Source organism: Argiope bruennichi, chromosome 10 (assembly GCF_947563725.1).
Source record: "Argiope bruennichi chromosome 10, qqArgBrue1.1, whole genome shotgun sequence".
In the NCBI taxonomy this organism is placed as follows: Eukaryota; Metazoa; Arthropoda; class Arachnida; order Araneae; family Araneidae; genus Argiope; species Argiope bruennichi.
In genome coordinates, this window is record NC_079160.1 from 94,014,012 (window position 1) to 94,039,416 (window position 25,405).

Consider the following 25,405-nt stretch of genomic DNA (forward strand, 5'->3'; position numbering starts at 1 on the left):
TGTGAATAATTAAACAAGTTAGAGATAAAAATAATGAGATAGCACATAGATTGCCCCAGCCTGTCCCCTGTGCTCCGCAAAAGTAACGTGTGCGCAGAGTATTAAAGGTTTATTAAGTATCTAATAAGTTGAGTTACAAATCGATATATTAAAATAAAATTTCAATATTTAAATTCTTATTTTAATATCTAATTTACATGCAGTTACAGGTTATTTTATTCTCGCAAACAAACAAACAAAAATTGAAGAAGAAATAAGAAAATATTTCGATACAATTCATATATATCCCATTAAAACATTAACTTCAAATCTATAATTCAAAAATACTCATTTACGAATAATCATTGGTTTGATAGAAACTATTTTTGAACAGGTCAGTCCGGTTTTAGACAATCTGTTCTTGGTGGACCTTTACCCCAACCAAGGGATCTGTCGGTGAATGTCCATAACAATCTCAACAGGCCCACCAATTATGTCAACCACCTGTACATGTTCTTCGGACAGCTCCTAGATCATGATATCACTCAAGCTCCAATTAGTACAACAGGTAATGAATGTCTTTGATGGCATTGTTTATGTGGATATCTTTAATGATCTTATGTCATTGTTTTAATGATAATATATGAATGTCTTTAACGATCTTATGTGACTGCTTTTAATGATCTTATGTGATTGTTTTTAATGATAATATATGAATGTATTAAATGGCATTCCTTGTGATATTAGTCATTGAAAATCCGTCTTCAGAAAATCAAAATTTAACTTAGGGATAAAAAAGACTAATAATGACACATAAAATGTCTGCCACAATAAAAAAAAAAAAAAAAAAAATAAAAAAAAGACTTATAATCTTTTTGAAATGTCTGACCCTTAAAATTCTGATGTCTATTTCGAATCACAATCTGTGTCACCATCAGTCAATCATTCAGTGTCTTCTGTTATCATTCAGTGTCACCATCTATTTTTTTCGAATGTGAAGAGTGTTATCAGAATTCAATTCAATGCTATCAGTTGAATTAATAACGAAAATCGTGTTTTTAAAATAATAATAGCAAACTTTAAAATCTACATTTATAACGTTGTTAACTTTTTTTTACTTTATCGTATATGAAGTACAAAAAGAGAAAGTATTATAATCGTCCCCCCCAAAAAAAAACGAACTCGTGATTTTAACGAATCTTTACGTTTGAGACTTCTCTGAGTCTTTTTCAAATTAAGTCAGTCCCTCTGTGAATATAATAACTAAAGAAACGTTTTGAGTTAGAGAAATGCTATTTGGTGCATGTTCTATACACCATAATACATTTTTATCGAATTTTCAACAAAATTCATTTAAAGGGAGTCAGTCCAGCCATCCTACTATTAGTTAACAAGATAAATACAAAATTAGAAGATCTAAATGGACTATATTAAGAACACAGATTTAATATATACAGTGTATAAAAGGATCTAATTTGAAATTAAAGACATTAAAAAGTGGACCGTCTGTCTGTCTGTATTTTCACAAGCATGTAAATGTTATACTCTAAAATGCAATGACATAAATATTGGAAATTTGATATTGTGACTACAGTTGTAGTTGTATGTCAAATTTAGGCTTCATTCGATCTAAAAAAAAAGTATGCGTCCCAAATAGGTATTATGTTTTATGATCCTTGTTGTTAGCCGTATCTCAGCAATTATCGCCAAACATAGCATACTTATAAGTTCTTTTGTAGCATTTGTCCACCAAGAGCGTGCTGTTAGTAATCCAGAAGTACATTTTTTAGGGATTTTACGAGAAATTTTCTCAGAGACCACTCTCGCTGGTTTCGACATGAATTAGTAGAAGATTTTTAAGGAATTCACTTTCATTAATACATTACAGATTTCCTTTATTATAAAAATTTTATTCAAGATTATTGAGAAATATTGTTTTTCAAAAATGGCATGTATTAGGATTCCTTTGCTGGTGCTGAAGTTCACGAAAGTCTTAATGCAACCATCTACATCATTTATGATGCCGTCTTAATTATGTTACATCATTTTTTCTTATTCTTATAAAGAAATTAATTACATCATTTATTAATTTCTTGATAAAAATGAGAAAAATATTGGTAACATAGAAAATTTATGACTACTGAATTTACTTTCCACAATTTCAGTAAATATTTTGATGTTACCTTTCAATTTTGCGTTAATGTACGTTACACTGTACCTAAAACTGAACGTTAGATAGATTAAAACAGACTATACAACGTAAAATAGACTGTACAACTGTTTTTAAAGTTTCTTTAAATAAGTAAACTATAGAACTGGAAAAATTGTTTTTATTGAATGTTTTGCTTTCTTTCAGTCGACAATCAAGCCATCCAGTGCTGCCCACCAGCGAATAATACTCACCCGCAATGTGCTCCTATCATCATTCCTCCAAACGATTACTTTTATTCTCAGTTCGGAACCACCTGTATGAATTTCGTAAGATCAGCCATATGTCCTACATGTCGTCTGGGTAAGAAATCTTATTTATTTAGTATTTATTGTGAATTTACAATAATGTATCCCTAACTACTACAGAACAATAATTCATCCCTAATTACTAGAGAACAATAATGTATCCCTAACTACAAGAGAACAATAATATATCCCTACAAGAGAACAATAATGTATCCCTAACTACAACTACTACAAGAGAACTAACTAACTACAAGAGAACAATAATGTATCCCTAACTACTAGAGAACAATAATGTATCCCTAACTACTAGAGAACAATAATGTATCCCTAACTACAAGAGAACAATAATGTATCCCTAACTACAAGAGAACAATAATGTATCCCTAACTTCTAGAGAACAATAATTCATCCCTAACTAATAGGGAACAATAATATATCCTTAATTTCAATCAGTAAATTTCAAGATAAAACGCAACTGGTTCATTTACAGAATTTGAATGAAAAATGTAATTGTATTATCTCAAATTCAAAGCCATCTACATTTTTAAAAACATTTTTTAGGTCCTAGGCAGCAAATCAATCAAATAACTGCTTTTATTGATGCATCCTTTGTTTACGGTAACAGCGAAAATGAAACAAGGACCTTAAGAACTCTCGATGGGACTGGTAATTCGACTGATTTTTTAAATTCATAATTTGTTTCATTTTTCTTTTCACTTTTCACATTTACTAATAAGAATTTAAATAAACAGTATACTTAATTTTTTTTTAAGGCCGACTACGTTCTGAAAGATCGAGGTATGGAGATCTTTTGCCTTCGAGTCCTGATCCACAAAATGACTTCTGCAGCTTTCCGGAAACGAATGATATCTGCTTTCAAGCTGGTGAGGTTAACATTATTTACGAAACTATTTAAAACCGGCGTCAAAGACAGTTTCGCGTCGGAATTTACAATTAAAAAGTTGTTTTTTTTTCTTGGACAGACAATGATCAAAATTAAGAATATATTAAGAATATTGTAACAAACGGAAATTTGTTACAATGTTACAATGCTAAGTCGTAATTATGCCGTCGGATTAGTATTGCAACATTCGTTGAATAGATTTTAAAGCGCTCCAGGGTCTCTAGAGCTTGTGTAAAAAATTGCCACAGTAGCCAGGCGATAACCCCTTGACGATTTGTTAGAAAATAATAGGGTTTTAGTATATAATGAAGACCATAGAGGGCAGCACGAACACTTGTTTCTTTTGATTCGTATGCATGTTTACGTCTTTTTTATGAAATAATAAAAATAAATTGTTTGAAGCCTTTTAAATTTTTAATGGCTATTGTTTGTATATAACAGGGATTCTTTTTTTCAATTTGCATTTCTTGAGTAGTATCAAATTCTTTCAAGTGTGTTTACAAGATAAACAAAATAAGGTAGACTCGTAATTTTTAAAAAAATAGACTGAATTTTGTCTTCAGATGCCAATTATGTGATATTTTTGCTAGCATTGTGATTGGATGTCTATACTAACATTTTAAAAAGCTTCCATACATATAACAATTAAAGATTGCTAAAATGATGGAAATGCCAATCTTATAGAAAGAATCACCATGTAAATACATCAAGAATCTTTATATACAGAGTGAAGGGGGGAGAGAGATATAATTAGATAGATATAGTCTCTTACACACAAAAAAAAAAAAAAAAAAAAAAAACTATTTTCAATTGTTGTAAAATGTTAGCCATTAAAAACTACATATCTGAGGTGATATTCAGTAGATTAATGCAGATATTTTTTTATGAATTTTCTTCTAATAAAACTTTCTGAAGAAAACGGTGAAATATAATATATTTAACTTGTAAATAATATCGTTAAATTTCAGAAACGTTTTGTCTTTTAAAACTTTGAAATTATGCCATTCAAAATTTTAGTTCGATCAGTTCACAAGCATTTAATTAAACATATATTCATTACATTTTTTAAATTATTACACAATAATTAAATTCTTAATTCTTTTTATTAATCTCATGCAAATTGTAAAAATATATTTTCTTCAGTTAAATGTTGGTTTTATGTGAAATACATTAGTACGTATTAATATTTTTTTCGTTATCACTTATATACTCATTATTTAAGAGTAAGGAATTATATATATATAAAAAAGATATTCGAGTCTATATTCTGAACAATTGAATCATGAAAATGTTTTAAGCTGGATTCATCGATCTTAATTTCTTCTGCCTAAATGGCATCGCCGTTTCATTCTGCGCACAACGAATTTCATACCACACAATTGCAGGAAGAATGCCTAAAAAAGTTATTAACCTAACCTAAAAAGTTTATATTAAAATTATTCAGTGTTTTTTTAAACAATGAGTTAAAAAACTGTGTTTTAAAAAATATCTGAAAGCACTAACTAAAAATAAACTGGAAAAAAAAATCAAAATTTAATTCCGCAAGAAGTTTTAAAATATTAGCAACGGTTATTCATAAGGTGTTTATTTTGTAGGTTGTATAAAAACGTTGTTATAAAATTGCGTTTAAATTAAAATTCATCGAAATTAAAGAAAAAATTACACACAAATAAAATGATATATATATATATATATATATATATATATATATATATATATATATATATATATATCGTTTCAATATGGCTTTTTTTTCTGTGCGTGTATGATTGTAAAGCTTTGAAGCTATCAAGGAAAAGCTTTAAAAACATTTTTAAAAATTAGATTCAATTAATTTAAATAAATTTAAAAATATAGCTGAAATTCTGAAATTCGCTTTCTTATCGAAATATTAATATCAATAAAGGAAGCAGGAAATTTGAAGGCTTTTCGTTCAATAACTGTAGTGTAAAACATTTTGAGCTAATCTTACTCAACACATGCCACTTAATGATAATATCCAGCCTACAAGCATTGCAAAGTTGAAATAATTTATCTATTATTATCTTAACTTTATTTTCCAACAGGTGATTCCAGAGCTAATCAGCATCCTCCTTTGACATCTCTTCACACCATCTTCATGCGCGAACACAACCGTCTTGCTGACGGATTGCGCAGAATGAATCCATCGTGGGACGATGAGAGGATATTTCAAGAAGCAAGGTAATATATACTCATCTTCAATCCTTTGCAAATGGAAAAATAATTCGAGGCTTAAATTGCCTCTAAATGTAGAGATCCAATTTATTAGCTTGATTAGTAAGAAGCAGAGGGGCTAAATTTTTAAAAAAAAATGAAAACAAAACTAAAAACCCAGCTTGAGTGGTCCTCCAATGCATATTTTCCATTGAAGGTTACACCTAACCCTCGTCCCTACATAAAAAAGGTGACCTAGAGAAAAGGCCAAGAATGCCTTGCTTGGAATATACCCATTAGAGTAAAACAAAAATGGCTTTTTTTTTTTTTAGATTTTAGTTTGGTAATAGTGCGGAAAAGCTGCCTTTAGGTTCAAAAACATTTTTTTTAAAATTTGGTTAAAATTTTACATTATCTTGAGGCGCCGCAAAATAAAACTTGAAATTTGTAAAAAAATTGAAAAAAAAATGGAAATTTTAAAAATGGGTCTTTAAAAAATTTTCTTAGATTTTAGTTTGGTAATAATGGAGAAACGCTAGCTTTTAGGTTCAAAAAGAATTTTTAAAAATTCGGGTTGTAGTACCACAATATCTCGAGATGCGCAAAGAGCTCAGAGTTTTTTTTAAATTGAAAAGTTATAAATTTTGATAAAATATTTTTATGAATTTTTCTTTCATATAATGTTACAAAAGATGATTTTAAATACATATATAAGAATTACAATTGGAAAAATTATTGATTACAAAGTATAATAATAATAAAAAAATATTTTTATGTCAAATTATGCGTTTCTTACTTCTTACTTAATGATTACAAATGTTACAGCGGCAAAATGTTTGTTTCTAAATCATTGACACATTAAACTGGTTTTTTTAAATTAAATTTTGCCATATTCACACTTGAGTCAATTTTTGCTGTTACGCATCCTTCTCTTGCGATTTAACTACTGACATTTTGAACCGATTCGGCCACCAGTTTCACAGATCTTTCCACCGCTTGCATGTGACAAGGAAGGCGGGGAAAATCGATAACTGAGTCATCTATATTATTTGTTTCAGCTTCAGATGCATTCTGTATAAAGTCTTTGAGAGAGTCACTGGAAACCTGCTTTAGCAAAGAGGGTTCAATTACGTCATTTTCAAGCCAAGATATCATGCCAATGCAATCCGTTGTATCGTAGTTTATCTTGAGAACTTTAAACTTCCTGACTCTGTCTTTACTTTCTATTCTTGCTTTTAAAACACATCGTAAACCAAGTTATCTTTGAATTTTACGTTCATCACTTAGCATGGACAAAAGGATATTTTCTGAAGCAGAAAAGTATCCGATTTTTTTTTTTTTTTTGAATAATCTGGTCTATAACATTCTTGAGATCGTCAGAGAGATAGCTTGAATATGAAATAAGGTTAAAAAGATAATTGGAACCATAAGTACATGAAAGTTTTAACATAATATTAAATCACACAGGCACTTGATAGTTTTATATTTTCTTGTCCATTTGATGGATCTGATTGCTTTGCCTTTATTTTGTAAAGAACACTATTGTTCTTCAGCGTTGTCATTTTCGCCAGCAATCGTTTCTGATGCACTTATTTTTTTCTTCATTCTTGATTAAATTTAACTATTTTCTGTAGTTTCTTACTCTTTCTTTCTTTCTTCCTCAATTGCTTGTGGTATCAATAATCAATATTACCTATAACCATTTTCCTGTTAGAGCTTTGATCGTTTAGAACCTTTTATTCCATAACTGGCACTTTTCTTTCTTTTATACAAATCAATAATATCTAATAAATGTCTAGCTTCTTCTCTAAATTCTGTGAAGTTGTAATTAAACTTATCTGAACATTTTCTGCTTTTAGACTTTAACAAATTCCTCTATTTAGCATGATAAGCTTTTATCATTTGTGAAATTCTTTTGCTAAAATCAACGGGAATAGAAGTTATTGACCATATTTGTTCTATTATGGGAACTAAAGTGTCACATATTTCGCTTACAGAAGGATCCTTCTCTGAAGCAATTTTGAGGTTATGTTTAATATAACAGTAGCACTAAATTCGTAAGTAGTGAGTTCAACTTCAAGCAAACCACTAAATTTCCCAAAAATAGAACACTCCGATATTTGCCTTTTCTTCACTAATTTAAACTGAGCCATTTTTACTCACAACAAAGCATGCCAGTGCATAAACTAACAAATCAGTTATGTTAATTAGTTACACAATGGACGGAGCAGAGACGCCAACTCAACCGAACTTGGAAAAACTACTGATTTGAAATCATCTCTGTCCTTGTCACCGAACGGAGACTAATCTCCACCTTCCTCCAATAACAACCACTCCAGCGAAGACTCAGTGCAATAGTAAAATTGCACTCAGTAAAATTACTGAGTTGATTATACTTTTATTCAGATGACAACGCCTTTTTAAAGCTTTTTATTTCATAATCAAGGTACGTAAAAATCCTTAAAAAGTTGCAAAAAGTGTGTTTTTATGAAACTTTAAGGTCCTTGTGGCACCTCAAGATGTACTATAATATTTTTTATAATTTTTATTTATCTTATTTATACCAAAAGGCAACTTTTCAGTGCTATTACAAATTAAAAATTAAAAGTTGATTATTTCGTAAAAAAACTTTAAAATGTAGCAAAAATTTCAACTTTATGAAACCTTACTGTCCTTGCTGTATCTCAATACCTACTCCAATAATTTTTATATTTATAATTTATTTTATCTACACCAAAAGGCAACTTTACAAGCCATTACAAATTAAAAATCAAAATATTGTTTTTTTGTTCCATCCTTTGTCCATGTCTAACAGTTCAGAAACCAGCTATCAAGCCACGATCATAGTGAAAACCCAGTACATGTAATTTTTTTATTGATATTTACGATAAATAATCAAAAAGATTAAAAATAGCCAAATGAATTAGCCCTCGATAAATCAAATCAAATGAAACGATAGTACAACTATTTTGGCAAAAACTTGGAATCTTACCTAAAATGAAATTTGGCACAATCCGGAAATTCTGAGGCCAAAAATTTCAACAAATACCAGTTTTTACTTTCTCCTGTACGAAGTACATAGAGAGTATTGTGATCGTCAAGAAATTCGAACTCGAGATTTTGACGAGTCTCCATGTTTTAGACATTCTTGAGTTTGAAAAACACATTTTTGGGAAATGTCTGTCTGTAACAAAGGTAAATAAAATCCCTTTGAACTAGATGGAGGAAATTTGGTATACGGTCTTTATGCGAAATTTATAGTTTTCTATCAAATCTTGAGCAAAATCCGTTCAGAGAAAGTCTCTCTGTTCGGCTGTTCAAATATATGTTAACATGATAAATAAAACCAAGGAGAATTAGATAAATAATATTCGGCCCACAGAATTAGCATCTATAGTATACACTTCTCTTTGATCTAAATGCAACAAGGGGTTGACCGTTTTTCAGTATGTAATTTTAGTAACATGTAAACGCGTTTTCTGCAAAACAGAACTTTTCCACTTCTTTTCTCATTTTTTTCCAAGACAATCGCAGGAGCAAATATGCAAGCTAACACTATAAAAAATATTTCCCAACAGTCCTGTAAAATGAGAAAAGGACTTTCATTAAGCTGTGACCATCCAAATATTCTTAAAAAATACTTCAAAAAATTATTAAAATTAGAGAAAAAAACTGTATTAAATTAAAATAGGTATTGCTGAAAGTGTACCAGATTTTGCAATTCTATGTCCAATAATCTGCCCACTGGAAAATATAATGGATTTTTTTTAGTCATATTTGTCAGATCACAAAATTTATAGATAATATATAGCCTATAAACACTTATCACTTTATCATATGTATCAGATAATAGATAGAAGTTTTTAATAAAGCACATTCTTCCCCCAGGAGAATCGTAGGAGCAGAAATGCAAGTCATCACCTACAAAGAATACCTCCCTATAACCCTGGGAAATGAGAGAATGACCTTCTTCAAGCTGTGGCCATCTAATGGTGGAACCACTAGATATGACAGTAGTTTGGACCCCAGTCTCTACGTGGAATTTTCAGCTGCAGCATTCCGCTTTGGCCATTCTCTCATCAACAGTCTCATTGCGTACTCACCCTTGAATGCTACCAATGGCAGGAGGCTGCTCAGGGATGGATTCTTCCAACCTTTTGACTTGCGCCAGGGAATCATTGGCCCCCTCATGAGTGGAATCTCGAGTAGTCCAGCGCAATGGTTTGACAGGAACTTAGTTCCGGATGTAACGAATTACCTGTACAGGTAAAGGATAAACCAATCCGTTTTCTTCTATTCTTCTTTATCGCTTTTATCTATCAGTTAACCCCCACTGGGTGGCACCTGATAAATGTGGATGAGAACTTTCCGGTATGGTGGCTGGTTCTCGCCTCCCTGGTGGGTACAGAAAAAGTGAAAATCGATTATTTCCTATCAATGATAGGGAGTGCTACCCACGGGAAGGGTTGTACCGTGGCTGGTGATGACCCTTAGGACTCAACCTTGATTCCTGATTTCTGTCTGAATGGTTCGGTCACTCAGATTTAATCTAAAAGCATTAATTAGTTGGGGCGGAGTAGCTAGGGTGGTTACCTATCAGATAATGACTTTTGTGCCCGTGAAGAAATCGGTAACTCACTCATTACGAGATATATTATCCTTTTTTTTTATTACCTCAGAAAACCTTCCTTCTCCATATAAAGACTTTGGAATGAAAGAGCAATACATCTATTCCAACACGAACAATCTCTAAATTAAAGGCAAGTAAATGCGCTTACCTTTGTTTTGTTGGTTGGAATCTCTTTTTGTTTACATACTGGTGTTGTTGTCTCCATCTGCAGCTGAAAATCTCAAATATCTAATTAGTGGCAGGTTCAGTGACTGTATGACTCATTAACATGGGGAACTTCTCTTTAAGATATTATTTTAATAGTTACTTGATTATAGGTTACATGATTAAGAATATATTTACAAGTTAGAAGAGTATAAAACGCGTTCGTTGGTTGCCGCCAAATCGAGAGGAAGTCAACAAACCCCTGGTGGTGAGAAGGGAAAGTTCTTCACAGTTAAAACTGGTTACAGTTAAGGCCTGGTATCCAACACTCTCCCACCTTTGAGTTTCGTAAAGACTTTAGAAACTCAAACCAATGAGTCTAGGAGAGCATTGGGCTTTAAAAGCCGGCCATAACGGGATCTTCTTGGTTGTCTCACATCTGAAACAGCATGAGAGTCACTAGAGGTAGGTGTACCATCAGGAATCATCATTGTGGATGGAGAATCACTCTTTGGGAGACACGGGATAGCAGATTTTTCACTTTGGCTGACCTCAAGAGGAAAAAGTCTCTGGATTGGACGTAGGAAAGACCCAGATTTGGTCTGGACTTCCACGAGACGAACTTTCTTGTCTTTTCCAAGATATAATTTGATGACTCTTCCCAAAGGCCAATTTATTCGCTTGACGTTACTATCACCGATGAGAACAATGTCTCCTTCTTTAATTTTAGATTCATTACGAATCTTTGAAAATTCTCTAAGATGTCCAAGATATTCGATTCTGAAACGTTTTCTGAGATCTTGACACACTTTTTGCCTGTAGAAGAATCTTTTATTCATTCTCTTAGCATCTATTTGATCTATATCTGGAACTCCTATTTCTTTTAAATCTTGTAAAAACATAGCAGGTGTTAATGCTATAAGGTCCTCATTGTCTTCACTTAAGTATGTCAAAGGTCTTGAATTTATAATGCCCTCAGCATCACATAGTACAGTGTACAATTCTTCAAATTGTAAGGAGGCCTTTCCAAGAATTTTTCTTAAGATAGATTTCAACATACCTATAAGCCTTTCCCAAAATCCGCCCCACCATGGGGCTGATGGGGGGTTGAATTTCCATAGGATTTTCTTTACTGAGGCATATTCTTGTATTTTCACCCAATCAACAGATTTCAGCTCATTAGAAGTACCCACTAAGTTGGTTCCATTATCTGAATAAATTGTAGCTGGTCTTCCTCTTCTAGAAATAAACCTTCGTAAAGCTAGAATAAAACTATCTGTTGATAAACTAGTTACCAGCTCGATGTGGACTGCGCGATAGACTGCGCATGTAAAAAGTACAGCCCAACATTTGCTTTTGTTTTTCAAATATAGTGGTCCGCACAAGTCAACTCCTACTACTTCAAAAACATAAGCATCTCTGACGCGATCTTCGGGTAGTGGAGCACTTGCTACTTCTAATGGCCGAGATGAAAAACGTTGACATATTACACAATTCCTTATTACTTGACGTATTGTCTTCCTGCTTTTTAAGATCCAATAATTCTCTCTTAAACTCGACATCAAAATCTGTATCCCAGCATGACTAAGTTCAACATGCTTTTCAAAAATAAGTTTTCCAATAACATCATGCTTTGAAGGCAGCAAAATTGGAAATCTAAATGTTGGTAGATCACTTCTTTGAGAAATTTTGGTCTTTACTCTTAATAAACCATCTGAATCCAGGAATGTCTGTAAGTTCAGTTTTTCATTCCCCAAAAAACATTGACTTTGAACTTGTTTTAAAATGTACTTTTCTGCAGCCTCTACTTCTTCAAAATCTAGGGTACCGAATTTTCTTTCTTTTTTCTGGGTTTTAGCATTTTTATAAAAACGAAAAATCCAAGCCGTGATTCTGGTCATTTTTCGGAAAGAAGATACCTTAGAAAAGTACTCTAATTGCTCTGTCGTGGTGTTAGTGACAGACACAATAGATTTTCTTTTTTCGGAGTTTACAACGTCGAAATCTGGCATAGTTTCCGAAACAGGCCAATCTTCTATAGGCATTCTCAGCCAATTTGGACCCTTCCACCAAAGAGATTTCACAAGTTCCTCTGCATTGGAACCTCGTGATGGAAGGTCAGCTGGGTTTAATGTTCCACTTATGTGCCTCCAGTCTTCAGGATTGGTGAGTTTACGGATTTCCAGTACCCTGTTGTAAACAAACGTGGCCCAATTCTCATTTCTTTTGATCCAATACAAAGCATTCATAGAGTCAGACCAGTAGAAGATTGGTATGTTCTCAAGTCCAAGTTCGGATATGGTTGCTTTTGCCAATCTAGCACCAATAGTACAGGACAAAAGTTCTAGGCGTGGAATAGAGATCTTTTTCAAAGGAGCAACTCTATTTCTAGCTTGTATTAACTGGCACGACGTGCTATCAGCAGATTCAGCTCTCAAGAAGATACATGTAGCGTAGGCACTCTGACTTGCGTCACAAAAAACATGGATGGAAAATTTGGAATCTTCTGCAAAGTCCTCACGTACACATCTTGGTATTTCAAGATCATTCAATTTCGGTAACTTCATCTTCCAGCGTTCGAATCTTTCAGTTATCAGCAGAGGGAGTTCAGCATCCCAGGACAGACCCAATTTCCAGCATTCCTGCAACAAAGATTTGGGCTCTAGAGTCACTGGACAAGAAAATCCTATCGGATCAAAGATTCGATGAACGGTTGACAGGATTTTTCTTTTTGTAATAGGTCCTTTATCTTCTTTCATCAAACTTTTCAAATCTAGAGATATAGTGTCCTTTGGTAAATTCCACAGAAGCCCAAGAACTGGAACCTTTCGGTCTTCTTGCCTTTCTTCAGTTTTGTCTTCAGTAGGAGAATGCTCCCACCCTCGAAGTTCAAACTTGGCAGTAGATAATAGTGCTTGTGATTCCGAAATAAATCTAGCGAGTTCTTCTCTTCTGTTGACGCTGAAAACACAATTATCAACGTAGAAGGACCTCATAAGTTGCTGGGCTGTTTCCTTGAGATGATCTGGGGCGTTTTTTAAATGAAGTTCTAATGTAGCTCCTAGAAGGAAAGGACTGGAGGAGATTCCGAACACAACTCTTTTGTGCTGCAGGATCTTGATATTTCCGTCTTTTCTTCTATCCTTCCATAAAAATCTGAGATATGGTCTATCTCGTTCTTGTAATCCAATTTGCAGAAAGGCCTTCTTAATGTCAGATATCACTCCATATTTTTCAACACGAAAGCGATTTATGAGAGATGGAATGAGTTCTACAAGATTTGGTCCCTTTTCGAGGCAGTCATTAATAGAAGGTGTATTCTTTTCTTTAGCTGAACCATCAAAAACGGGTCGAACTTTGGTCGTCGAATTCTCCTTGAAGACAGGATGGTGAGGTAAGAAATGCTGTCCTTCTTTGATTTCTTGCATAGGATCAACTTCTTCAATGATACCCTCATTCTGCCAATCCTGAAAAACATCATCATAATCGGCCAGCTTCTCGACACGTTCTAAGGCTTTAATACAACTGTTAAGTCTTCGTTCAGCTAACTTTCTGCCATCAGGAAGAGGTGGATGATCATGTATCCACGGTAGACTGACAATGTAGCGCCCCTCGTTATCTCGTGTTACACTGCGTTCAAAATGTTCCTTAGCCGCTTCTTCTAGTTCTTTTCTACTTTGAGTTTCCGCAGGGTCATTGATATTCAATGTATCAAGCCTCCAAAGATCGGATATATTTACGTCGTTGACAAGTAGCGACATTAGCGTGCTGGAACTATCATTTTTATTAATTCCTGATCTTCCAATAACTGTCCACCCTAACTTGGTGTTCATCGCAATTAGATCAGGCGAAAGTTTTTTAATTTCTCCTGTAAATAATCTGGCTGCCGTATCTGCCCCTAATAATATGTGAATCTCCTTGGGATCGTTTTCATACAAACAAAGATTTTCATCTAAGCAAATATCACTAACAAATATACCCAATTGTTTTACTTCTTCGATGTTTTTAGAATCTAATTTGGGAAGAGAAGTGCAAATTTTATTCTGATCCATTACTTCTACATTACAACAGAAATTATTTTCTGTATTACGCAATTTAATGGAATACATCTTGTGGTTTTCCCGCCTTTTCAGTCCTCCGAAAAGTCCATGAGTCACCGTTTGTTCCCCAAGACACTTCAATTTCATTACATCCGCTATGTATTTGCTGACATACGACCTCTGGCTCCCGAGGTCAATGATCGATCTAACATAGTGTTTTAAATCATTATTTTCGACGCTAACAATTAAAGTCTGCAGATAAACCTCCCTGGAACATAAATTATTCGCCAACGTGAAATTTTCATTTAAAAGATTATTCTCATCCTTACTTTCATTAAAATGGGTATTATTTTTCGGAACAGAATTATCTTGATTGCATAATATGGATAAATGTTTTTTACCACAGAGAGTACAAACTATTTTTGACCTACAAAATTTAGCAACATGAAATTGCTTTGCACAAATAAAACACGCAGCTTTTTTAGACAGTATACGTTTCCGTTCTTCCAAACTTAAAGTACGTACGTATTCACAATCAACAACATCATGAAATTTATTGCAGAATAAGCATTCCGGTGTTTTTATTTTTACTTCAGAACTAATCAATTCTGAACTGCTAAATCTCTTTGCAGTGGAACATCTAGGATTATTTATTTTTCCGCTAGTTGAGTCATAACGCAACGGGTGAAATGAATACTTTTCTTTTTTCGAACTCACGGGAGAAGCATACATTAACGATCGTTCTTTTGCTTTCAGCTGAAGAGACAGGAAGTCGAGCAATTCATCTATTTCATATTTATCCGATTTCATGTTTTTATTATATTCTAAAACGAGATCGGGGGGAAGGCATTTTAACAGGATTGGGCAAAGTAGGTTTTCGTAGGTTTCTTTCAAAACATTAAGAGATTCAAGAGATCGGATTTCTGTCTGTATATTATCAAACATTTTTCTGAATGATACAATATCATCTGAGTTCTTTAATGGGCATATACGCAGTAAATTATTCAAATGGGTATTAATGAGAACATCTGATCTTCCGAAGCATTCTTTAAGTAATTTTATGGCGATTTCGTAATTTTCTGGTGTAAATGCAAATCCTTCTATGGTACTAAGGGCAGAACCACCTAGGTGTGCTTTTAAGTAATTAAATTTACTGACTTCACTTAATGAATCATTTTCATGTATGGCTGATTCAAAGGAGTTCCAAAATGAAAGCCATAAACTTGATTGCCCGTAGAATTTAGATATCGCAAGTTTTGGCAATTTAATGTTCGATGATTCTTTATAACAGGAACTTGAGACATTCAAAGAATCAACATTTTTTGTTCGTTCGCGAATTTTTTTGGTCGCTCTAAATTTCCAAGTTATAATTTTTTGGGTGTATTCCGATACTTCTTTTACTTCTCTTTCTAATTTGTCCTCGGAAACGAATTCTTCAATTTGTGAATCTAGATTCTTTAATTCACTTGACTCAACCGCAAGCTGCTCTAACATTTCTTCTAACATATCGACATTTACATCTGTTTTCGTTAGTTCTGTTTCAATAGTTTTACAAATTTTGGTAACAGATGTTCTCAAAACTCCCCGTTTCTTTCTTAACCTGCCACTTTTATCATCCATTTTTAGAATTGAACAGTTCGAAATTTATATTCAGTAAGATTCAATAATATATAAATTCAATAATAATAATAAATCAGTTCAAAATTCTAATATATATTTTTCAGCTCTAAATTGGAATAAACCACACCAATTATGCCGACAGGGATGCCAAATAATATTCCAACACGAACAATCACTAAATTAAAGGCAAGTAAATGCGCTTACCTTTGTTTTGTTGGTTGGAATCTCTTTTTGTTTACATACTGGTGTTGTTGTCTCCATCTGCAGCTGAAAATCTCAAATATCTAATTAGTGGCAGGTTCAGTGACTGTATGACTCATTAACATGGGGAACTTCTCTTTAAGATATTATTTTAATAGTTACTTGATTATAGGTTACATGATTAAGAATATATTTACAAGTTAGAAGAGTATAAAACGCGTTCGTTGGAAGCCGCCAAATCGAGAGGAAGTCAACAAACCCCTGGTGGTGAGAAGGGAAAGTTCTTCACAGTTAAAACTGGTTACAGTTAAGGCCTGGTATCCAACACATCTTTAAAAAACGGATCATAAACAAGATTAAATTCTTAATAGATAGTAAATAAGTATTCTGTTTCGAAAAATCACCTCAATTTTCTTCGGGTAATAGTCTTAATGTTTCTCTCATTTTATTCATATGCATCCTTAATCATACTTTAGTACCCTCATTTTTGTATAATTATCTTCTCCTTACCTTTTAAATTCGAAGCATAACTCAACATTTCTCATTTTTACTTTGTAAAAATTAGACATTGTTTCATGTTTTCACTCATATCATATACACTAACCGACTTTGGAGAAGAGATGATGTACAGAGAATGTTGATTATACTTAATTTCAATTAGATCATTGGACATAATTTCATGTCTATGATTTCAGCAAATTATCAGACATTGAAATCGTGCTGTTTCAATAGTCTTACACATTTTCTGTTCAGTATGCATATGAATTTTCCTGGAGATCAATCATAGCGCTATGAAAAACGTAATTGTCCGGTTTATATCTTTTATGAATTCCGAGGTATTGAAAATTCAATTTAAATTTAATTTTTTTTTCCTAATCAGCACAGATACTAAACAGAATCCTTCTTCCTTACCTTCCAACAAAGAAAATTCCGCCAAATTATCAGATATCAAATCTGTGTTATTTTAATTGTCAATTAAATAGGCTCTGTTTATAATGTATATCAACTTTCCTAATGAATATCGCTCCCATGACATCATACAGTTATTAGAAACGTAAATAACCGGTTCATTTATCAAATATCTGTTAAATATCGAGATATTCTAGCTTTATTTTCTTATACGTCTAGTCCATTATACAGATATTAAACAGAAACCTTGTTGTTTAGTTTTCACCCATGTTAAAAAAAATCCCGCGATTAAATAGTCGAGGAAACAATGAAACATCTTTTGAATTTCCTGTCAACAAAGTAATATATTGTTCGAAATTAGATTAAAAAATCTTTATAAAAAGATGCTTGGACGGGGAATGATTTGCGGGATTATTAAACTTGTATCATTAAAAAGAATTTTTTTTTTTATTTTGAAAAAGTGTAAAAACATTTTGAGTAATAATATTTTAAGAAATATTTGCGGAAAAACAATTCATCTTTAATTTTAATTCATTAAAATGTCCATGAAAATTGAAAACATTGTCTCAAGGTGCAGATTTTCACTTTCCATAGTATACATGGGCCAAGCGTGATATCTTTAGATCGAAAAATCTAGCCTGTAGAGCGCCAACTCACACACATATTCACCTTTATTAGTAGTAGAGATTGCTATGGATATTCATTCAATCTCCTTGTATCGAAGCTGTTGCCTAGTTTTTATTTTTTTATCATTGTTGTTGGCTTATCTTATATTCATATACTTAGTTGTATGCTTGACCCTTAACAATTGATTGCAGTGTAATATTTTTAATAAAGTTTATCTACATCTATGCTAATCTAGATAGCATCTACATGAGCTCTAGAAAGGAAAGTGCGGTGTCGGGATATTAAATGATTAATCCTTTTATGTCAATGCATGGTTTATGAGCATTTCATTGCATCTTTTCAAACCTATGAATATATTTAGATTAGAATTTTTTTTCACACCACGAATTCGAACGAATGGATAAGTATTTACTAGTTCTTTTGTCAATCCTGTTAACTTTATTTTTTTTTTATCAAAGTAGATTTTTTTTTTATAAATAAGGCAGATATCGATTTTAAATTCTTACCAGATATTTCCAAATATGCAATATGTATTAAAGAGGAATTTAAAATATTTCGCTAAATTAAAAGAAAAAAATTAATATTTTTTCCAATTTATACTTTTTTAAAGGTATTATTATACTCCTTAATATAGTTTGGTTCATTTGGAATTTTTGTAATATCTACAGAATTTTTATATAAACTTCTGCTTCCAGATAAATCTGTATACATTTAATTAAACGTTAAAAAAAAAACTAATTTTTCCAGAATAAGGTAGATGGCGATCCACTAGCTTCAAAAAAATTGTTGTTAACACAGTCTTTCAACGTCAAAGTATGAGTAGATTGAATTAATGTATTGAATTCTTTGATTCAGTCTGATATTTTTAATGGCTTTAATATTCATTTATTTTTTAAATTTTATTTAAGAATGGGTTAGAGAGAACAATGTTTTTTATTTTTTTAAATTTATAAGCTTTTATTATTTTTAGTAGAAAAATGCAGTGATTTTTCTTTATATAAATATGTTCATGACTGATGTAAATGCGATGTCTGCCTAAAAAGTATCCACCTTTGTCCAGCAAAAATATCTTACGTGACCAAATTGGGACACTTAAATTTCGAAAACAACCAGAAGTCACAAAGAGCCATATCTGTTGAGTAGGGAGTTAAGCGACGACTGGAATCCCATGTTTCGCCAAGAACGTTTGGATCGGTCATCTTGAAGGAATTTAAAAATCCAACAAACACTTATAGCAGCACTTTATTTAACGGCCAGCAGGCAGCGATTGACACACTGGAATGCGAAGAAAATATTCAAGAATGCGCATTTCATTACTTACGCAGGGAAATTCAAGGTCGGATACATTTTAAAGAGCCCTCGCATTGTTTGCCAAATAATTATGTAAGAAAATCACAACTGCAGAAACAACTACGATTCAAAGTTATCAGAATTCTACTCATTTTATTTTTAAACCAGTAGCTGTGGTCTTCTCGAAAACTTCTCTCGTGTTCTCTATTAGAGATGTTATCAACTTGACCTTTGCATAAAACTGTAGACGTTGGGCCGTAATGCTCAATTATGCCATAATGCTTAATTATTCACGTGTGCTCGGTTTCTAGTCTCAAAGTCCTGCACATAGGAGTTGTGTGTTTCGCAGTATAGTAAAGAAAACTGATACTTGTGCATTAAGAATTTTACTACATAAATAATAGAAAAATCGAATATCGATATTTTTGGCCCATTTTTGTTTGTCCAATTGAAACCGCACATAGAGATATGATTTCAGTCACAAGATCACACACAAGTGTTATTTATTCAAGACATTGCGTTTTTGAGTTATCGCATTTATATACACGAGAATGTAGAAACCGACAGATGGTCAATCACTTGTTCAAAATTTGACAACAAACTATCAAAAGAATTCACCTAAGATGATAAACTGTGGCCCCAGTTACATTTATCATATTTTCAAGCATACAAAACACAAATGACATATTGTAAAACCCTTTTCGAATTTGGTTAAAAATTTAATTCGAATATATATTTTAAATGCTAAATTTCTGTACCAATCTATCTAGCTCTTTAGATTTTTTTAGTTATTGTGTTCTGCTTGGACAAGAGACTTCCTCCAAATTTGTTTCACTCAAAATTTGACAGAAATCTACGAATTTTATATAGAGATCGCATTTAAATTTCATTTATCTAACTTAGTTCTTTTTTCAGTTGCTGTGTTCAGAAACATATACAGTGGGTAAAAAAAGTTTCTGTACGGAAGACTAAAATAAAAATAAACTAGCATAATTTCTAATATTTGCTTTTTATCATTATAAACTACTTATATATTGTGAATATGAGTCTTTAAAAGGAGTTTCATAATAAATTTTTCTTTTTTACAAAACTCAGCAAGTCCGTTTGCAATTTTTAAGATAAATGACGAAGTATCATGCAAAAAAAGTTTTTGTACGCAATATGCAAATTCCTCCTGGCGCTCTCCAACTAATCCACAGTAAATATTCGAAGCTTGATGGTTTGTCAGAGTGAAGAATACGACATAACAACAGTTGCTTAATTCCAATGTTTTGCTGATCGTCTTAAAATGGAAATTCAGAAATCCATTCGTGAGTTAGTGATTCGGTTGCGAAAAAATGGATTATTTATGAGAAAAAAAACAGTGAAATTACTTGCAAACCAAAGTCTACATTGCAGTATATTATTGAAAGATACCGTGATGTGTAATTTGAGGAAAGAGATCGATCCGGAAGAACTCCGAAGTTAAATCGCTTGCATAAAAGAAATATCATGTTTAAGGTACAAGACAATCCCTCGGATCAGTGCACCTCAACTAGCAACTGATTTAATGGTTAATTACAACATTAAATTTCCATCTTAAATTGTGAGAAATGTCATTTAAGAAAAAGGTTATAATGGATGTGGGGCCCGTAAGAAGCCTGTTATAAATCTCTGCTACAGAAAAAGCGTCTCGAGTTTACAAAGAAGCATATAAGCAAGCCTCAATCTTTTTGGGAATCGGTCCTTTTTAGTGATGAATCAAAATTTAATATCCGTGGGTCAAATGTTCGAGTTTATGATCTGGAGGGAATCAAAACAGCATATATTACTTAAGAATTTATGTGGAATTGTGAAGCCCGGTGAGGATTGGAATATAGTATGGGGGTGTATAAGTGCTGCTGGTGTCGGATATTTAGGTTTTATAAATGGAAATATGGATAGGTACATACATCTTAACATTCTAAAACAAAACGTTTAAACCAATACAGATAAACTGTCCCTTGGAATGGACTTTACTTTTCAACAGGACAACGATCCTAAGCACACCTCCAAGATTTATCAAGAGTAATGTCTCTATAATGTTAAAAAAGAGCTTCATAGCCCTCCTTAGTCTACCGATTTAATCCTTATAGGACATTTATTGGAAGAAATCGGTCGTGAACTAAAAAAAATATGACACAAAGAACAAGGTTGAACTCAAAAGGGTCATTCAAGACATTTGGAGTAGTATTTCTCCAGAAACAACAAAAAAAACTGATGGGGGTTATGCCACAACATTTGAGAGAAGTGATAAAGGCCAAAGAAAGGCCTACCGATCATTAAAGGCAAGTTGATCGCATGAAAAAGGTTTTTCACGAACCATGTAAATACCGTACAGAAACTTTTTTTTTCCTTTTTAGTGGCCTTTTTTTATTCTTTCAATTTAAGTATTTAATTTTCTTCATAGTTTTTCCTTTATAATATTCATAAATAATAAATGAAATTGTGTTAAATCGATTTTAAAATTTTTATTCTCATAACAAAATATTTTGTTCCAAAAATTAAACTTTTATTAACAGTCATAGCTGCGTACGGAAGCTTTTTTTACCCACTGTGTATATAATTCCAGAGATGTGTTTTCCGTCTCAGAGAAGTTTGATACGTAGAGATTTGTCACAATCTCTAATTCGAATTTATTTCTCATACGACAAAATAAAAATAAATAAAAAGAAAACACTACACATTGCCACAAAATAAAGAATTGTAATTATTTACAGAATTAGATACTGGAAAATGTATATAAACTATTAAAAAAATCTTTAAAATTCTTCATTCTAAAAAAACCGCAACATATTTAATTTGATGGTTAATACAAATATTGACCACTACAAATATGAATATGTATTATTAGATTCAATATTATCCGTGTTTTTTCATACTTATTATCAACGTTATCGATGGTCATCATGTTGGCATGGTGGCTGATATATTCGCTTTGGTAAAAGAACTAAAATGACATAAGAATGAGGTTAGCAAAGAAAGAACTAAATGCCATTGTTAGCTTTTTTTAGCAATATTTTTAAAAATGTGTTTTATTAATCAAAAATGTGTGACTTAAAGACTTTTTTTTCTTTCTCATTACTTATTCAGAATTCGCGGAGATCAAACTGGTCTCGATTTGGCTTCCATCAACATTCAAAGAGGAAGAGATCACGGATTGCCTCCTTATGTAGATATGGTACATTTTTGCTCAGACAATGCCTTCAGAATTCAGCGTTTTGATGATTTAGTTAGAAACAAAGTCATGACGTATGAAAACATGCAACTGCTGCAAAGGAATTACAGGTATTCTTATTTCTCAGTATTTTGTCAATTACTCTAAAAATGATTTTAAATATTACAATTCTAGTTTTTATGTTAAAAAATTAGTTAAGCCTTTTGACTTTGATCTAAATTTTTTTTAAATTTTTTTCATATCATCATTGCTGTGTTCTTTCCATTTGCTTTCGAGCATTCGTATTTACTGCAATTTTCTAAATAAAACTAAATTAATTAAATCAATGTTAAAAGAACAATACAAGTATAAATTCCGCCAGTTTTGCTATACTTTTTTTGTGAATTGTCTCTATAATATGGAAATTTGATTTTTTTCTTAAAGACATATTTTCTTCTTAAAGACCTTTTGATTTTTTTTCTTAAAAGCAATTTGATTTTTTAAAAAGCCTTTTGATTTTGATATTAATATTTTTACAATTTAATTTATATCATCCTTTGCTGTGTTCTTTTGATGAATTCGCTTTTAATCATTCGAGTTTATTAAAATTTTCTAAATAAACCTAAATTAATTAAATCGATGTTAAAAGAACAATACAAGTATAAATTCCGCCAGTTTTGCTATACTTTTTTTATGAATTGTCTCTATAATATGGAAATTTGATTTTTTTCTTAAAGACATATTTTCTTCTTAAAGACCTTTTGATTTTTTTTTTCTTAAAGGCAATTTGATTTTTTAAAAAGCCTTTTGATTTTGATATTAATGTTTTTACAATTTAATTTATATCATCCTTTGCTGTGTTCTTTTGATGAATTCGCTTTTAAACATTCGAGTTTATTAAAATTTTCTAAATAAACCTAAATTAATTAAATCGATGTTAAAAGAACAATACAAGTATAAATTCTGCCAGTTTTGCTATACTTTTTTTATGAATTGTCTCTATAATATGGAAATTTGATTTTTTTCTTAAAGACATATTTTCTTCTTAAAGACCTTTTGATTTTTTTTTTTTTTCTTAAAGGCAATTTGATTTTTTAAAAAGCCTTTTGATTTTGATATTAATGTTTTTACAATTTAATTTATATCATCCTTTGCTGTGTTGTTTTGAAACATTCGCTTTTAAACATTTGAGTTTATTAAAATTTTCTAAATAAACATGAATTAATTAAATCGATGTTAAAAGAACAATACAAGTATAAATTCCGCCAGTTTTGCTATACTTTTTTTTATGAATCGTCACTATAATATAGGCATTTGATTTTTTTTCTTAAACATGAATTAATTAAATCGATGTTAAAAGAACAATACAAGTATAAATTCCGCCAGTTTTGCTATACTTTTTTTTATGAATTGTCACTATAATATAGGCATTTGATTTTTTTTCTCTTTAAAGTCATTATGATTTTTTTTCCTTAAGGACATTTCTTTTTACTCTTAAAGACATTTTTTTTCCTTAAGGACATTTTTTTCACCCTTAAAGACATTTTCTTTCTTAAGACATGATTTTTTTTTCCTTAAAGGCATTTTGATTTCTTTAAACGCATTTCAATTTCTTCAAATTCATTTTGATTTTGATCTTAATATTTTTACAATTTAATTTATATCATCATTTGCTGTATTTTTTTTATTTGTTTTGGAACGTTCATGTTTATCAATTTTTTTTAATAGATTTAAATTAATTGAGTCGATGTGAAAGGAAAACTACAAATATAAATTTCGCCACTTTTGTTAAGCCTTTTTTATGAATTGTCTCTGTAAAATAGGTATTTGATTTTTTTCTTAAAGAGATTTTGATTTTGATGTTAAGATTTTTAAAATTTAATTTATATCATCCTTTGCTGTGTTTTTTCATTCACTTCGGAACATTTATGCTTATTAAAAATTTCTGAATAAACATAAATTAATTACATTTGAAAAGAACAGTACAAGTATAAATTCCGCCAGTTTCGTTATGTTTTTTTAATGAACTGGTTCGATAATATATAGTGCCAAAACAGTACGAAAATTGGCAACTATTCATTGTCTTCAATTATGTTTTGAATTCGAAAGAGTTCAGAAATCTCTTCAGTAAATTTTAAACATGTTTATATCGAATTGTCAATTTCGGATAAATTTTTCCATATAGCTTATCTTTTCTCAAATTCCAGTGCAATGACATTTTTAAAAAAATTATATATACGATTATTTATAATTCAATAAGTTCCTAATTTATTTTTAATTTTATAAATTGATAAATACCTGTTTAATGCGTAGAAAAAGTGAATATGCACAAAAAAACATAATATTCAGTATCAATATAATTAATTTTCTATGCAGCTGCCATAGTTTATTTAGCTAGAAAATTGGCAACACTTATAGGTTTCACTACTTGACTTCTTTCGAAATATAAACACAAGTGAGCTTTGGTGTACGCGTTGTTTCGATTATTTACCATTATTACTTCGATATGAATCTCAGCTGCGTATCTATACTAATAATAATGCTCAATGTGGGCGTACATGCTTGCGTGTGTGTGTGTGTTTGCAGTCTACAGGCCAAACCATTTAACCTATAACCAGCAAATCTGGCACATGTATAACTTAGAGGTCGGGAATGTGCACCTCGGAGCGATTTTCTTGAAATTTTAATTAAAATTTTAATCAAGTAAATATTAAGCGAAATTTCGGTATTTTTCCGCTATAACTTCCGGAAATATTACATCACAAAATTGATTTTTACATCAAACTGAAGTTCAAAAAATTATCTTTTTAATGATACCAATGTTTTTAACCTATAAATTAAGTTTCTATTTTTAATATTTTATATAATTAATTTATATTAATATAAGCATATATTTCAACGATTTCTTTCGCGCAAAATGAAAATAAAATTTAACCTGCCCGAGCACGTCAAATTAGCTTTTATTAACGAGTTGTCATCACATTAACAAAAGCTCAAATTAAAAAATAAGTTAACTGTTACTGGAAATTAAATGTAATATTCAGCACGTGTCTGAATGAAATGATATAAATATAAAATGATATTTTCCAAAAAAATAAATGCAAAAAAAGGTTTACTATGATCTTTTTCATCTACATTATTAATTCAATAAATCAGTTTCATTTAAGACAAACATGGTTTAATATATATCCTTTTAATTCAGGGCCCAATGGCTAATTGGTAAACCTTTATAATAGAAATGCGCGTTTTAAAAC

General features: G+C 31.4%; 1 protein-coding gene across 2 annotated transcripts in view; it reads left to right on the top strand.

The window, feature by feature from the left end:
• Positions 1-25,405, top strand: part of LOC129988378 (chorion peroxidase-like) — an 86,095-nt gene that overhangs the window by 44,865 nt on the left and 15,825 nt on the right. For both annotated transcript variants that reach the window (XM_056096596.1, XM_056096597.1), the window contains exons 5-11: positions 374-547; positions 2,336-2,491; positions 2,998-3,102; positions 3,210-3,320; positions 5,407-5,542; positions 9,404-9,781; positions 22,088-22,282. In XM_056096596.1, coding sequence (XP_055952571.1) covers positions 374-547; positions 2,336-2,491; positions 2,998-3,102; positions 3,210-3,320; positions 5,407-5,542; positions 9,404-9,781; positions 22,088-22,282 — 1,255 coding nt within the window. The remainder of the gene's footprint in view (positions 1-373; positions 548-2,335; positions 2,492-2,997; positions 3,103-3,209; positions 3,321-5,406; positions 5,543-9,403; positions 9,782-22,087; positions 22,283-25,405) is intronic.